This window comes from Hyaena hyaena, unplaced genomic scaffold (genome assembly GCF_003009895.1).
Source record: "Hyaena hyaena isolate Hyena2069 unplaced genomic scaffold, ASM300989v1 scaffold_236, whole genome shotgun sequence".
NCBI classification, from domain to species: domain Eukaryota; kingdom Metazoa; phylum Chordata; class Mammalia; order Carnivora; family Hyaenidae; genus Hyaena; species Hyaena hyaena.
In genome coordinates this window covers 1,949,065-1,963,382 of record NW_024080868.1, presented here as the reverse complement: position 1 = coordinate 1,963,382, position 14,318 = coordinate 1,949,065, and the positions used below count along the sequence as shown (strand labels likewise).

Sequence of the window (14,318 nt, the reverse complement as noted above, 5' to 3'; positions counted from 1 at the left end):
TTCTTTCATGATATTTATGGATATACCTAGTTGAGAAGGAGAAGTAGAATACTTGAGAATCAAATTTAAAATTTGAAAGATCTAGTAAGTTGGTTAAGTGGCCAAATAAATAGGGAGTAGGTGGGACAGGATGCACAATATTCTAGAGATTAGTACATTTAGAAAAGGGTAGAATTTAATGAAATATCATATTTCATTAATGCCAAGCAGTATATACTTTCATGATATTGGAGTGCATCTCATAATTGATAGCATCTTTAATTATAATCAGCCACTCTAAGGGGGTTTTGGGTACAATATAAAATAATGATGTCTATAGAATTGATGATATCATGGATTCAATAAAATATGAGAATTCATTTTTGCCCTACATTATAATATTTTTAAAAATTAAGTTAGCCCTGAGACTTACTGAAGACTCAGCAGACAAGAAATATAAAATATTCTCACAAAATGTAAAGCTAATCCATTGAGCATGACATATTGAATCCACTTTGGAACCTAACATTTTAAACAAGATGAAACCAAATACAATAGGGAGCAAAGAGAGCAATTAACATCTTTTAAAAATTGGAAGAGAGTAAGAGAAAATTGAATAACATGAAATGCTGTGGACAAAAGACTTTGCCATTATGTACCATAACTCTAATGGATTTTCATCTGTTCTAGAACATACTGTACTCCTACAGAACCCAGTCTCTTAATTTCTCTCCCTGTCTTTCAGAGCCCAAATTGAGGGATCACATCACTTCAATTGAAAGAACAGTCAAAGTTGTCATGGGTGACCTCAGTATAAAAGTAAGAGAATTAACGTGGGCTTTGATTTTGGATGATGTTTTAGGAATTAATGAAATGGTTTTGATTCCTTCAGAATCTACTTATGAGATTGCTTTATAAAGAGCTCAGTGATGAATTCTATTTTTAGTAGAACTCCATCTTTCCCTGAAAGATAAACTATATCAAGGTAACTTCTAAAGTACATTCAGTTCAAGGGCTTCTCAGCAGAGAAAAAAGATTTTTGCCTAGAGCATCACAGAGCTATGCTCTTCAAATAGTTTTAAAATTGCTAATTATAAAAATAACATACCTTTCTCCAAAAATATAATAGCCCCTAAACTTGGTTTTTTGTTTTTTTTTTTTAGCTTAGATATCTTATTTTCCAACCAGGGAGCACCTAGAGAAAGTCTTGAACATAGTAGATTGCACAATATTTCATGATTATTTGATTAAAGTATTCCATATCAGAAAAGATATGTAACTTGTACTGGAACAAATTTAAAAACTTGAAATTATCGTATTTTTTAAATTAAAACCATATTTTGTTTGGATCAAAGCCCTATACAGAAACCAACGAAAAGAAGAAAATTCCCCTAAGAGACTTTGGTCTACAGTGATTATAACAAAAGTTATGCAGTAAATAACAAAAACTATGCTAAGCAAAATAAGTCAGTCAGAGAAAGACAAATACCATATAATTTCACTCACATGTGTAATCTGAGAAACAGAACAGATGAACATAGGGGAAAGGAGAGAGAGAGAGAGAGAGGCAAACCAGGAAAGAGACTCTTAACTATAGAGAACAAATGGAGGGTTCCTGGAGGGGAGGTAGGTAGGGAAATGGGCTAAATCTGTGATGGGTGTTAAGGAGGGCACTTATTGTGATGAGCACTGGGTGTTATATGTAAGTGATGAATCACTAAATTCTACTCCTAAAACCAGTATTACCCTATATGTTAACTAACTAGAATTTAAATTAAAAATTGAGGAGCACCTGGGTGGCTCAGTGTATTAAGCATCTGACTTTGGCTCAGGTCATGATCTCACAGTGGGTTCGACCCCCGTGTTGGGTTCTGTGCTGACAGCTCAGACCCTAGAGCCTGCTTCAGATTCTGTGTGTGTGTCTCTCTCTGTCCCTCACCTGCTCACACTGTGTTCTCTCTCTCTCTCTCTCAAAGATAAATAAATATTAAAAAATTTTAATTGAAACAAAAAATAAATACTAGTTAATAAATAAACAGTGGTTACATAGAAAAACCTTGCCCAGTAAATGGCCAAGACAATTGAAAAATTACTGAAAGTTTAGGGTAGAATAAAAGAGGACAGAAACTTTAAGGAAGTCTAGCTCTCCGGGCAAAAATAGAAAATTTGTAAATTTTTTTCCTCACTTAGGTAGACTACTAGTACCTTTATGCTTATTGCTAATTACTACCATGTGGCCCTAACTCCCTATTCAAAATTATTCTTTCTTTCCAATTCTCCAGTAAAACACCCATTCAGTAAAGAATTAGATCTGAGCTTACTTTCCCCCAGGGAAGCAATCCAATAAGCAAACTTAATTATTTAAACATTGTAATACAGGTTTATAATCCCTTGTTCTAATCCCTAGGGCCAGATACGTTTCAGAATTCACAACCTTCCTGATTTTAGAAAAACATTACTGTGACAGGAGTCACAAAGAAACTCGTTAATATCTGCAAGAAAATATATGCATATTCACACTGCATTGAATAAGTAAAGACTACAAATAGTTTTAAAACAGGTCAGCTGGGTTTTGCCACCAAATGAGTTAGTGCTAAACACAAGAAACAGAATTCCAGTTTCCAGGGTTTTTTGGGTTTTGAAATGGTAGGTAAAGGATTGTAGATCTGTAGTTCAACTTGCTGTCTTTCATTGAGAATTTTAAAGGCAAGGCAGTGTTTTTAGCCCACAGTACCAACATTTCATCATCTATAGCAATAGAGGATATGTGTTGGGAGCTAAGGAGAAAGATTTTGGCTGCAGAGAGCTTTTCCCAAACATTGAAGAAAAAACAAAAACAACAAAGCAGAAAACTAAAAAGGGGCACCTGCGTGGCTTAGCCAATTAAGCATTCGACCCTTGATCTCAGCTCAGGTCATGATCTCACAGTTCATGACATCAAGCCCCAAGTCAGTCTGTTTACTGATAGCACTGAGCCTGCTCGGGATTCTCTCTCTCCCTCTCTCTTTGCCCTTCTCCTGCTCATGCACTCATGTTCTCTTTCTCTCTCCCTGTCTTTCAAAATAAGTAAATAAACATTTAAAAAAAGAAAGAGACTTTCCTGTAACCCTCAAATCATAAGCTATAGCTTACTTCCTGCTCCATCTATTTATAGTACCATCATTCAATTTCTACTCCTTTTTGGAAAGTTCCCACTAAATAGGAGAAACTAAATTTATATTCGGCCCAATGTAGTAAAATGTTGCAAATACATTTTCCTGATTCTAGGTGAGGAATTCCACTCTCCTTCTCATCCAAACCATGTGTGAAAAATGCTACATTGAAGCCCGGGAAGGGTGGCCACTGATTGATTACATCTTCTCCCAGTTTGCCATGTCCAACCAGAATCTGGTATGAGGAAGAGGGTGCAGTTTTGAAAGCTATACTGTAACAAGGACAGTTGACTCAATTGGCTTTGTTTTGTTTTGTTTGGGTTTGATTTGGATTGGTTTGGTTTGGTTTGGTTTGGTTTGGTTTGGTTTGGTTTTAATGGCTGGGGCTCAATTCAATGACTGATTTAGAAGTTACATTTCAATCTTATTATTCTATCACTTTTATTGATAGATTTTTCAGCCTCTAGTGTTCTCAGTTCTCTTTCACTGATATCACTTTCAACTTATGATGAACCCAAGGTAGGTGAAATCATGGTTTTCCCTAAGGAGGAGACAGCCTGCCCTCAAAGGTCTGGGACAGGGGTGGAGAAAGTGAATTACTTCAGAGAGAACAAGAGACACCCACACCTGCTGCTCTGGGGTTGACTTCCTGAAGAGTATGTGGGTAAGATCTCTGTGATCTTAGCAAGACCACAACAGCTGAAATTACAGTCCACTCCACTAGGAAGCAGTGCCTTTGAAAATTTTGCCCCAGAGAAAATGGCAAAGGGCTGAGGAAGAGAGAGAATATCTGCAGTTCAAGGATGCTCACAATTTTTGCTTTTCTGTTTTATCCAGCAGGGTTTTTTTCTAACCCGTTCCTCTAAGGAGCACTTTAAAACAGAAATTAGATACTGAAGACCAAGGTTTCTGGGTTCCTTGAGCCCCTTAATTTGAGTCACTGCATCCTCCACCGAAGTCTGAGAACACATCCAAGTAAATTCAGAGGGAATCGGCAGACAGAAGGGACTATTAACAAGTCACCTGTGGGGCGCCTGGGTGGCTTAGTCGGTTAAGCATCCGACTTTCGCTTAGGTCATCATCTCGCGGCTCGTGGGTTCAGGCCCCACGTCGGCTCTGTGCTGACTGCCAGCTCAGAGCCTGGAGCCTGTTTCAGTCTGTGACTTCCTCTCTCTCTGACCCTCCCCTGCTCACGCTGTCTCTCTCTCTCTCTCTCCTAGAAATAAATTTTTAAAAAATATTAAAAAAAAAAACAAGTCACCTGTTTCATCTTTCTTGAAGGAAAAACCAATGAAACCTAATTCTCATGAGGAGGAAGAGGGAGAGAAATCTGTTCAGGACATAAGCCTTGAGGTCTTAAAAACCCTAGACCCACTGGTCATTGGAATGCCCCAGGTAAGGGGTCTTTTGTCACCACTGACAGTTTCTTTAATCATCTTTCTAAAGCTCTGACCATTTAGGAGTAACAACATGAATTTGTACTTCATGTGTCATCAGCTTTTTGATGCTCTCACTAGAGGAAGTGCATTACTATGCTCGGTGCCCAAAACATAGTAGTTTCTCAAAAACAGGTGTTGAAATTAATTCATGATCTCATATCTAGATAACCAATGACAGTTTACAAGCACCGTAATATATTGTTTCTCTTCTCCCCCTAACATATCTAGACATAACATTAAGTGATGCATGGAGATTCTGATTCAGTGAATGCTAACCATTCCCCATTCATCTGGGAATGTGTTGAAAACACACATTCTCACACTTCACCTGAGGCTTAAGAATAATCTTCACCTTAAGGGGAGGAGCCTCGGAATCTGTATAATCTGTATTTTCCGTAAGCAAAAATAACCTGAGAAAGGATTCACAGGCCAGAAATGCATAGCACAGATAGGAGACAATCAACAGACCAATTTAAGTGGATCAGAGTTTCATCTAGGATGGCATTTTAAGGTGTGATTCTTAGATGATCTAAAATATTTATTTAAAATGCAGATCTCAAGGCCATACCCCAGACCTACTGAATCAACATTCTGGGCAAAAGCCCCATGAATCTGCATGCAAATAAGTACCACTATTTCTGATGCATACTAAGTTTGAAACATTTCAATCTAAAAGTAAATGATGAAAAGAAGTCTAGGACCATATTCTCATGGGTCTAAAATGCCAAGTCCCTACCTTGTGTTAGATAGCCATTCAAAATGTGAAGCTAAGGCTAAACATGTAAAATGATAAGTTTAGGGGTGCCTGGGTGACTCAGTTGGTTGAGCATCTGACTTCAGCTCAGGCCAGCTCAGGCCATAATCTCACGGTTCTTGGGTTTGAGCCCCACATTGGGCTCTGTGCTGACAGCTCAGAGCCTGAAGCCTGTTTCAGATTCTTTGTCTCCCCCTCTCCCTGTCCCTCCCCCGTTCATGCTCTGTTTCTCTGTCTGTCTCAAAAATAAATAAACATTAAGAAAATTTTTTAAATGATAGCTTTAAGAGATCAGTGTGTTTACATGGGAATTGACTAAGAGCAAAAAGAGGGAGCCTGAGATCAGATCCAACTCACAGGAATGGGAGCAGGGTCATGAGAGTAGGAAAGAGATATGGAAGGGCATGGAAGATCTTATGATGAAAAAAGGACAGGGCTTGGTGATGAAATCTGGGTGACAAGAACAAGGGAAGAATCCATGTTGACACCTAGGTTTCCATCATGGCAAGGGAGTTTTCCAGAGAACATGAAACAGACTGACTATAGAAACAGATGTTCCAGAATTCCAGAGCAAGAAGGTCAGCACCTGGACCACAACAGCAGAGCAGCCCATTCACTATCTGTTCCCAATCATCCTTTCTTGGAGCAGTCCATTCCAGTGTTGGAGTTTGGGGATGTATACAGCTTATTCTGGGTTGTCACATTGATAAGAGGCTTTGTGGCACTTGGTGAGTGGACCCCAGGGATGCTAGATTTCCTGCATTTTGTAGAACACTGCTTCACAATGAAGGGTTGTCTTGCCCCAAATTCCAGCAGCAAACCCTGTAGAAATTAGCTACAATTAGCACCTGAAAATGAATATGCTGCACAGAGATTTTATATAATGGCTTCACTTTCATTTGGTCTAAGGAGCGGAAAAAAAAAAAAATAGCAAGTGAGAGAACCTACTCTAAATCAGAGGGAAATGCAGAATGAAGACCCAGGAGAAATCATGGAAAAGAATAAGCAATTCTTGCACTGTGCCTTGTTTTCCACAGGTGCTATGGCCAAGAATCCTGACTTTTGTTGTACCTGTAGAATATACAGGAACTTTGGGCTACCTGTTTAATATCATCAGAAGCTTGATTATGGCAGAGGAGAGGAAGAAGAACAATGCCCAGGAATCAACAGCACTTGTCATCTCTACAGGAGCTGGTGTGTACATTCAAAAACAAAGGAAAACACTTCTCTTATGAGACAGTCATTTCCAGAAAGGCTACCATGCCTTGACCATAATGCCCAACCCCAATCTGAATTTTTCTAGCCCCTACAGCAATAATGAAAATCGCTTTCTCTTTCTAGTGAAACTTCCTTCACCACAACAGCTACTGGCCAGGCTTCTGGTGAGTGAGTTACAAATAAATAATCCTGGTTAGATTTAAGCCAATATAGATCATTGAGTTCTTTTCGTTTGTTTATTTATTTTTTAGAGACACAGGGAGACAGAGTTTGAATGGGAGTGGGGCAGAGAGAGAGAGGGAGATACAGAATCTGAAGCAGGCTCCAGGCTCTGTGGGCTATTAAGCACAGAGCCCAATGCAGGGCTTGAACCATGAACCATGAGACCATGAGCTGAATTCAGACACTTAATGGACTGAGCCACCCAAGCAACGCTTAGATCATTCAGTTCTAAATAAATGTTAATAAAAATTACACAGCAACTCCCAACCAAAAGGAACACTAGAAAGGCATAATAAATGTTCTGCTACACTAATGACACTCATTAAGATTGCTGGCAAGATTATCTTCTTACTCTGAAATGCTTATTAAACTTAATTTATTATTTTTAAATAAGCATGGACTGAATTTGATCCATAAGTACCATTCAAACAAATTCCACATCTATTATTTAGATTTCCTTCTTTCCCCCATAGACTGGGGAACCTAAATCTAGATCTATTATTTAGATTTCCTTTCTCCCCCACCCTATATGTATCATTTGCTCCAAATATCATTTCTACAGGCCCTTATTTAATTAGTAAATATATCTACATGTTGGTATCCACTATTTATTTTTGGTCAGTGGTTTCTATATATTTTTTCACCTTTATCCTCAGATGAAAATTGGGGAGGATTGTCTAAGCATTAGCTTTGTTCTAAAATAAGTAAGAAAAGACTGATGATTTGTTAAAATTTTGTCTACTGCAGGAATCAAGAGTATCCAGGATAGTGATAAATGGAAAAGGCAGGTAGGACTTTTAAATACCCCTGGATTTGATTCGCCTTTTATCTTCCATTTTTCAGGTAATATCTATGCTCACCAGTTTAGGGAAATTGCATGGCGCTGGTGCAATAGGACTGTTGAAGATACTGCCTGAGATAATTCACCCCAAATTGGTAGACCTATGGAAAACACGCTTACCTGAGCTCCTGCAGTGTCTGGAAGGTATGAGGCATTGGGATCCAGTCTTCATCCGAGGAGGCAAGAACACAAAGAAACAAGGCACCACTTCTCTGTCTGAAACCATAGTTGCTCATTTTAGGCAGTTAAAACAATGAACTTTACATGAGAGGCAGACAGCTACATTTTTTCCTTGACTCCTGATGTTCTATTTCTCTACCAAATACTTGTACTACAGGAGGATCTGGCGGGGAACATTCTTAGCAGGAACTTTCACTTTTGCTCTGGTCTTTTTCTTGTATTTAGAGACCCCCTTTTGGTATTGTTCTAATAAGTTATTACTATTTAAGTTAGAATATTAAAATATAGTCACTTCAGTAGTTACTCTTGAAAGTAGCAAAAAGCCTAAATTTTTATCATGGATTGAAGACTTTCCACCCACCTAACTAGCACTTAAAGCTGGCAACATAGTAAATTTCATCTGAAATAATCATCCTGTGTAAAGCTTGAAATGGGGCTCCAGCATCAATTTTTTGCAATTTATTGCATCAATTTCTGTTTCTAGGAAAGAACACTAGCATCGTGCTATGGGAAACCATGCTGCTTCAGGTAAGGGTAACTTCTAGGCTAATTGTTCATGATGATTTTATCAATCATCTCGAGTTACCCATCTTCACTAAAAAGATCTCAATACTGAAGGGCAGCAAGCAATATTTCCTTTCCTTAATAAAAGGACTAGAATGTTAGAAGTGCTCACTTCAGAAGTACAGTCTTTATATCACCATAATTTGAATAATCTTAAATCTTCAATCTGATTAAGAGTTTCAGATAGTTTTGAAGATTTCACTTACAAATATTTGTTTCTGTGTCTTCTTAAATCTTCTCTAATTTTCAGTTTTTCTTCTCCTTGTAATTGCATTCTTTTACTGTTTATATAAAGAAACACAAATCAACATAATTTCCACTTCTAGGCTTCTAAATATAACTGTTTCCTCCTCTTTCTGTTTCTCACTGTATTTTTCCTGATTTCTACAAGTCAAAGGACCACATTATACCAGTTTTCCAGAAAAAAAATCTCTCATCCATAAACTTGTTGGACCTTTGCAACTGAACAGTGCCACAGATAGTGACAAATCCCCCAAACGGTAAATTGCAGGTGGGAGTTGGATATTGACTCTACAGAGAGAATTCTGATTTCAGGAGCCTCCAGGCAGTCAAAGGGTTTGTAGGCAGGGAGCTTTTAATCTAGCAGGGTCTCCATTCAGAACCCACCCACACAGAAATTAACTATGGCTTCTTAAAAAGTTCAAGTTTTAGTGACCTTTCCACATTACCTCCATGTCCCATCACCGCCCCTTCCAGAATCAGAATCTCTAAGACTGGTTCTTGAGAACTGTGTGTTTTAAAGACTCCCACAAGTGATTCCTATCTAGTATGAGATTTGAAAGCAACTGCTCTACTCTCCTGTCCTTAATTCTAGGATCTACCTCTCCTCCTAAATTCAGTCTTCTTTTATCTTCCCCCTTTTCTTTCTCAAAATTCCTGCCCTATTTCCCTCCACTACTTTTTTAAAGTAACTATTCTTACTAGGAAAGAAGGTTCTTTTTCCAGAGGGAAGCCTTGAGAACATCCCTTTCCCTCTTCCAATCCCGAGGTTGCTTCCATTTAGTCTTCTTCTTCCCAAACTGTTTGCATGTGCCTTCTTCTCTTAGACTTCCAAAGTTGTTTAATTTCTTCTCCTCAAAGGACCCATTCACTGAATGAGTTTCTGTTAAGAAAATACATAGAAATCTTCACTGGCTTTGAAATTAAATGTCCTTTTCTAAGCTTAAGGTAAGGAAAACACAGGAGAAATAATAGACTTTAGAAATTACAATGGATTTTATTCTCCAAAAAGACAAAAACACAATTTTATGTATTGTTCAATGAAGAAGGACATAGGTTCAGATGACTGACTGAGGCCCTGGCTCAGAACAATTGGTGAAACCAGGAATATTTAGTTATTAGAATTGAAGTTAGCAAAATGTACTTGTACATTTAATTGGTTCTTCAAGACATTTTAATTCTTTATTCAAAAGCTGTCCCTTTCTTTTAGTGTATAATAAAACAAACTAACATTGACAAATGGAGTGTTCCAAATCTGTTTAAAACTTGAAAAATGTTAACTTTAAGTTTCAGAATGGATTAGCTTCTATTTTAAGCCTTACAGCAATTTTTACTTAAGAGGAAAAGGAAGGCTACATGGAGTTGCTTCCACATTCTGTGCAACTTGTTCTTAAAGGGAATTCAGAACATAACAGAATACAGCTATTACAATAAAGGGACACCTGGCTGACTCAGGGTCAGACTTGTTGTTGTTCCTCACAAGTCTGAGGAACTTGTGACTCTTGATCTCAGGGTTGTGAGTTTGAGCCCCACATTGGGTGTAGATGTTCCAAAAAAGAAACCCAATAATTAAATAACCTTTAATAAAATAAGAGGAAAAGTTCCAAAATGACCAACTTTTTTGAATGGGAAAATGAACAATCTCATTTAATATATATCCATACTTTGAAAAATTAAGGTAACAAGAAAGTACATTAAACAGTTGTGTTCATGTCTAACTTCCACTCCCTGCAACAGCTGCTCAAAGAATCTTTATGGAAGATCAGTGACATAGCCTGGACCATTCAACTGAGTCGAGATTTCAACCAGCAAATGGACAGTTACAGCAACACCTCCCTTGAGAAGGTTGGTTTTTCAACTGAGGGACTTTACTTCCTACTTCATAACCTAAAATGGCTGTTCAACTTCCAACTTGTCTGTACTACCACCAAAAAGAGGGAGAAATTGCTAGAAAAGTGCTATCTTCCCTTCACCACAAATTGGACCAAAAATTATTCATAGGACAGCACCTATCTGTATGGAAAACTGAGTAGTATGGGGCCTTTGAGATAGATATGCACCTAGCTGAAATTCAGGTGTTCTGTTAAAGAAGGAAGAAAAATAGATAATGAAGGAAAATAGTAGTCCCTGTCACAGTACTGATTTAATGTCAGCTCATGTATTGGTGTCCTTTGTGCCACTTTTGTGAGGTGGGCTACAAGAAACCATCTACTACAATTTAACAAAAACTTAGAACTAAAAGAATGCCCAAAGACCAGACCATTCCTTCTTCTATTCCCAGATGGCTTTTACCTAACCCTCTGAGTTGTAATCATCCATTCCAAAAGGGATTTAAATCCAGCTTCTGCTACTTATTACTTGTGTAACTGTAGGTAATTACTTAACCTCTCTAGACCCTCAGGATATTCATCTAAAATGGAAATCATACCCTGCTCTGAGAATTATAGTGTTATAAGGGTTCAGTGAGATAAAATACATAAAGTGACTGGTGAAGTGACTGGCCCAAGAATTGTGCTCCATAAAAAGTAGATCAAAGTTATCATTATGGTTATATCATTTCTAATGTTTTTTCCTGGGAAAACATTTCCTAAGTCATCAGTTCTAGTATTAAGTATCTGTACCAACAAATTATTTACTATCAACTTTCAACTCTCCTATGCAATATTCAAAGTCCCTCTCATTGATTGATTCTCTAATTTGGGACAGTACTGATTCTCCAGATTGGCCTACCAAGCCTGCAGACACACTCATCAGGAAAATTTGGTGAGCAATGCCTCATATTCTCGTATATGAACTAGACTTGTGCATATTAAGTAATGCCGTTCATCTGACAGCTTCCAGACTCACGAGATGAGTCCAAGGAGGGGTAGCATGGGTAGGCAGAGCAGTTGAAGCTGTTAAATGGCTCTCAGCCATTATATGTAACAACAGGAAAGTAAGAGTGTATCAATTAGCTTTAGCTGCATAGCAAACTACCCCTAGTGGCTTAAAATAGTAGTTATCTACTTAGATTACAATTCTGAAGGTTGACAGTTTGGGCTGAGCTCAGGGGGGAGGGGGACAGTCATCTGATCTCAACTAGTCTCACTGGCATATACTGGGCATTAGCTGGTCTGTCTGCCATGATCTCAAGTAGGACAACTTATTTCTGATCCTTGTGGTCTCTCATCCTCCAGCAGGCCAGCCCAGGCTTGCTCTCTTCATTGTGGCAATGAAATATACAAAGTCTCTTACTTCTGCCACATTCTATTGGTCAAAGCAAGTCACAAGGCCAGCCCAGATGTGAGGAGTGACAAAACAGACTGTTCTTAATAGAAGAAGTTGCACACTCTCCTAGTAAGGAGGCACCAATAGAGGTGGGATAGAAAGGTTCTGGCTGTTTTTGCAATTGACCACGTTTTTCTCCAGTTCTGAGATTCTGATTTCTGGGATTCTTTGCCAAGTCTCAAAGGAGGAAAGCACAATACACTGAATCTGACCAACATCAGCAAAGAAGCAACAAGTCAATATTACTGAGAGGCCCTGAGGCCAACCGTCTACACATAAGTCCCCTTCATAATATCATTTTTTTTCCCCTGCAGCATAGGACTTTTCCAGACTCCTTCCTGTCCTTTCTCCAAGGTAGAGTTAAATGCACTCTAGCAGCTTTGGCCCTAGCTAATATTTGTTCCTCCATGGTATACAGTTTTTCTTGTTATAGTTCTATTATCATGGGGGACTCTTGCCTGGAAATCTAAGAGTGCAATGGGTGCTACCTCATCAGATTCCTACTCGGACAGTTGTTCCACCAGATCTATCACCTCATGTAGCCCCCCATCCCTACCTGGACTCATCTGCACAATTTCTCTTGAATGTACTAATATAACTCTATTAGTTACTACTAGTTCTTCCTTTCTGACAGTGCCATAAGTTCCCTTTGACCCATAATGACCACTCAATCACTACAATCCTTCAAACCCTACAGAGTCCTTGGAATGAACCTGCAACTGGCCAGTTTTCTCTACTGTATGTGACAAGATGGACATCTTATTTATTTTTTAATGTATTATTTATTTTTGAGAGAGAGAGAGAGAAAGAGAGAGAGATGAAGGGAGGGTCAGAGAGAGAGTGAGATATAGAATCCAAAGACAGGTTCCAGGCTCTGAGCTAGCTGTCAGCACAGAACCCGAAGCGGAGTTCAAACCCACGAACTGCGAGATCATAACCTGAGCCGAAGTCAGACGCTTAACCCACTGAGCCACTCAGGAGCCCCAAGGATATGGCAATCTGATATTATATAACTATAGAAAACAAATTAAGACTTCATGACTTCACTTTTCTAGCCATATGGCAAGTATCTCTTCTTGTGAATTTTTTCCTTGTATCTTACCTCCACAAGAATATAGATCTATCAGTATGTGGACCCCTCCCCACACACACATATGTATACACACATACACATACACATATTTACATTCAGGCATGTGTTGTGGTGTTCAAACAGAAGTCACTTTTGGGCTACCCTGTTCCCTCTGCCACAGTTCTAAATCTTGTGTCTTATGATGAAAGAGAACAGAAAGTCATGTCTGTCTTGCTTGCCTTTTCCCCATCTAGACATTTCAGAAGTATCCATGTTAGGGCTAGCATAATGAATCCAACATTCTCATCAACTCAAGGGATATGGAAGCTACAGGATGATGTTCCATATGCTCTCTTGCTCTCCCAAACTTGTAATGGGAGTTTTCCTTCTCTAATTCACTCAGGATCCCTTAATAAAAGATATACCATGGATGTAAAAGTTCCTTATGAATTTTCACCTTCACCCTGGACACGTTCTACAGTACCTCTAGACAACTCACCCTACTTTTGAGAAACAGATGATAGTAGAACTTAGAGAGTATTATTTTCAAAACTATTATAGGTTAAATCTCCTAAACTATAAAGTAAGTTACTTTGAATGTTGAAAATATCTGAAGACATCCCAGTTCTCATTGAACATGTGTATTTTAAAAGCATTTATTGAGCATTTATTAGCTACCAGGGACTGCACTGAAAGCAATCAATAAGGCCCTCTGTTACCAAAAACTGAAATGCTGAGCACAGAGACAATCAAGAAAATTGAACATTACAGTAGGGAGTAGAAGATATTATAATGGCATGGCATAAGGCAGAGAGGAGTACAGAAGAGCACAGGTAAGGACAGACCTTGGTGGGGAAGAAAACACTTTCAAGAAGAGATAATACTTGAAGTGCATGTTTAGTTAAGTAGTCATTAAGTCACCTAAATTTCTGTCCTTTGGATGACTTCTGACTTTTCATTGGAGTTTTGTTTTCCAGTGAAACATTCTGTTTAACATTCTGTTGCTTGCTGTCTTTTGTTTTCCAGAAATTTCTTTGGAAAGCTTTGGGAACCACTTTAGCATCCTGCCAAGATATAGATTTTGTAAGCTCACAGATTAAGGAATTTCTCATTGCTCCCAACCAACTGGGAGATCAGCGACAGGTAAGACTCCTTTCTCTCAATTTCCTCTTATAATGATGAGAACTAATTCCATTCAGAAAACCACTGACAGGTCTTATGACAATGTCTACTCACCCATAACCCATGGATACATTCTAAATAATCCAACAGAATTTTTCAGAAAATTCTGCTTTCCTGTTTAAATATCTATGTTTCATTATTTTTTAAGTTTTCATTCCAGTATTGTAACATACATTGTTATATTACTTTCAAGTGTACAATGTAGTGT

General features: G+C 38.3%; 1 protein-coding gene across 3 annotated transcripts in view; it reads left to right on the top strand.

Annotated features, from left to right (window-relative positions):
* MROH2B (maestro heat like repeat family member 2B) overlaps positions 1-14,318 on the top strand; it is a 59,358-nt gene that overhangs the window by 13,986 nt on the left and 31,054 nt on the right. For all 3 annotated transcript variants that reach the window (XR_005530506.1, XM_039244291.1, XM_039244292.1), the window contains exons 11-19: positions 725-798; positions 3,247-3,369; positions 4,413-4,526; positions 6,362-6,518; positions 6,666-6,706; positions 7,608-7,749; positions 8,270-8,313; positions 10,327-10,434; positions 13,955-14,071. Coding sequence is in view for 2 of the 3 variants with exons in the window: in XM_039244291.1 (XP_039100222.1) it covers positions 725-798; positions 3,247-3,369; positions 4,413-4,526; positions 6,362-6,518; positions 6,666-6,706; positions 7,608-7,749; positions 8,270-8,313; positions 10,327-10,434; positions 13,955-14,071 (920 nt within the window). In the remaining variant the exon portion in view is untranslated. The remainder of the gene's footprint in view (positions 1-724; positions 799-3,246; positions 3,370-4,412; positions 4,527-6,361; positions 6,519-6,665; positions 6,707-7,607; positions 7,750-8,269; positions 8,314-10,326; positions 10,435-13,954; positions 14,072-14,318) is intronic.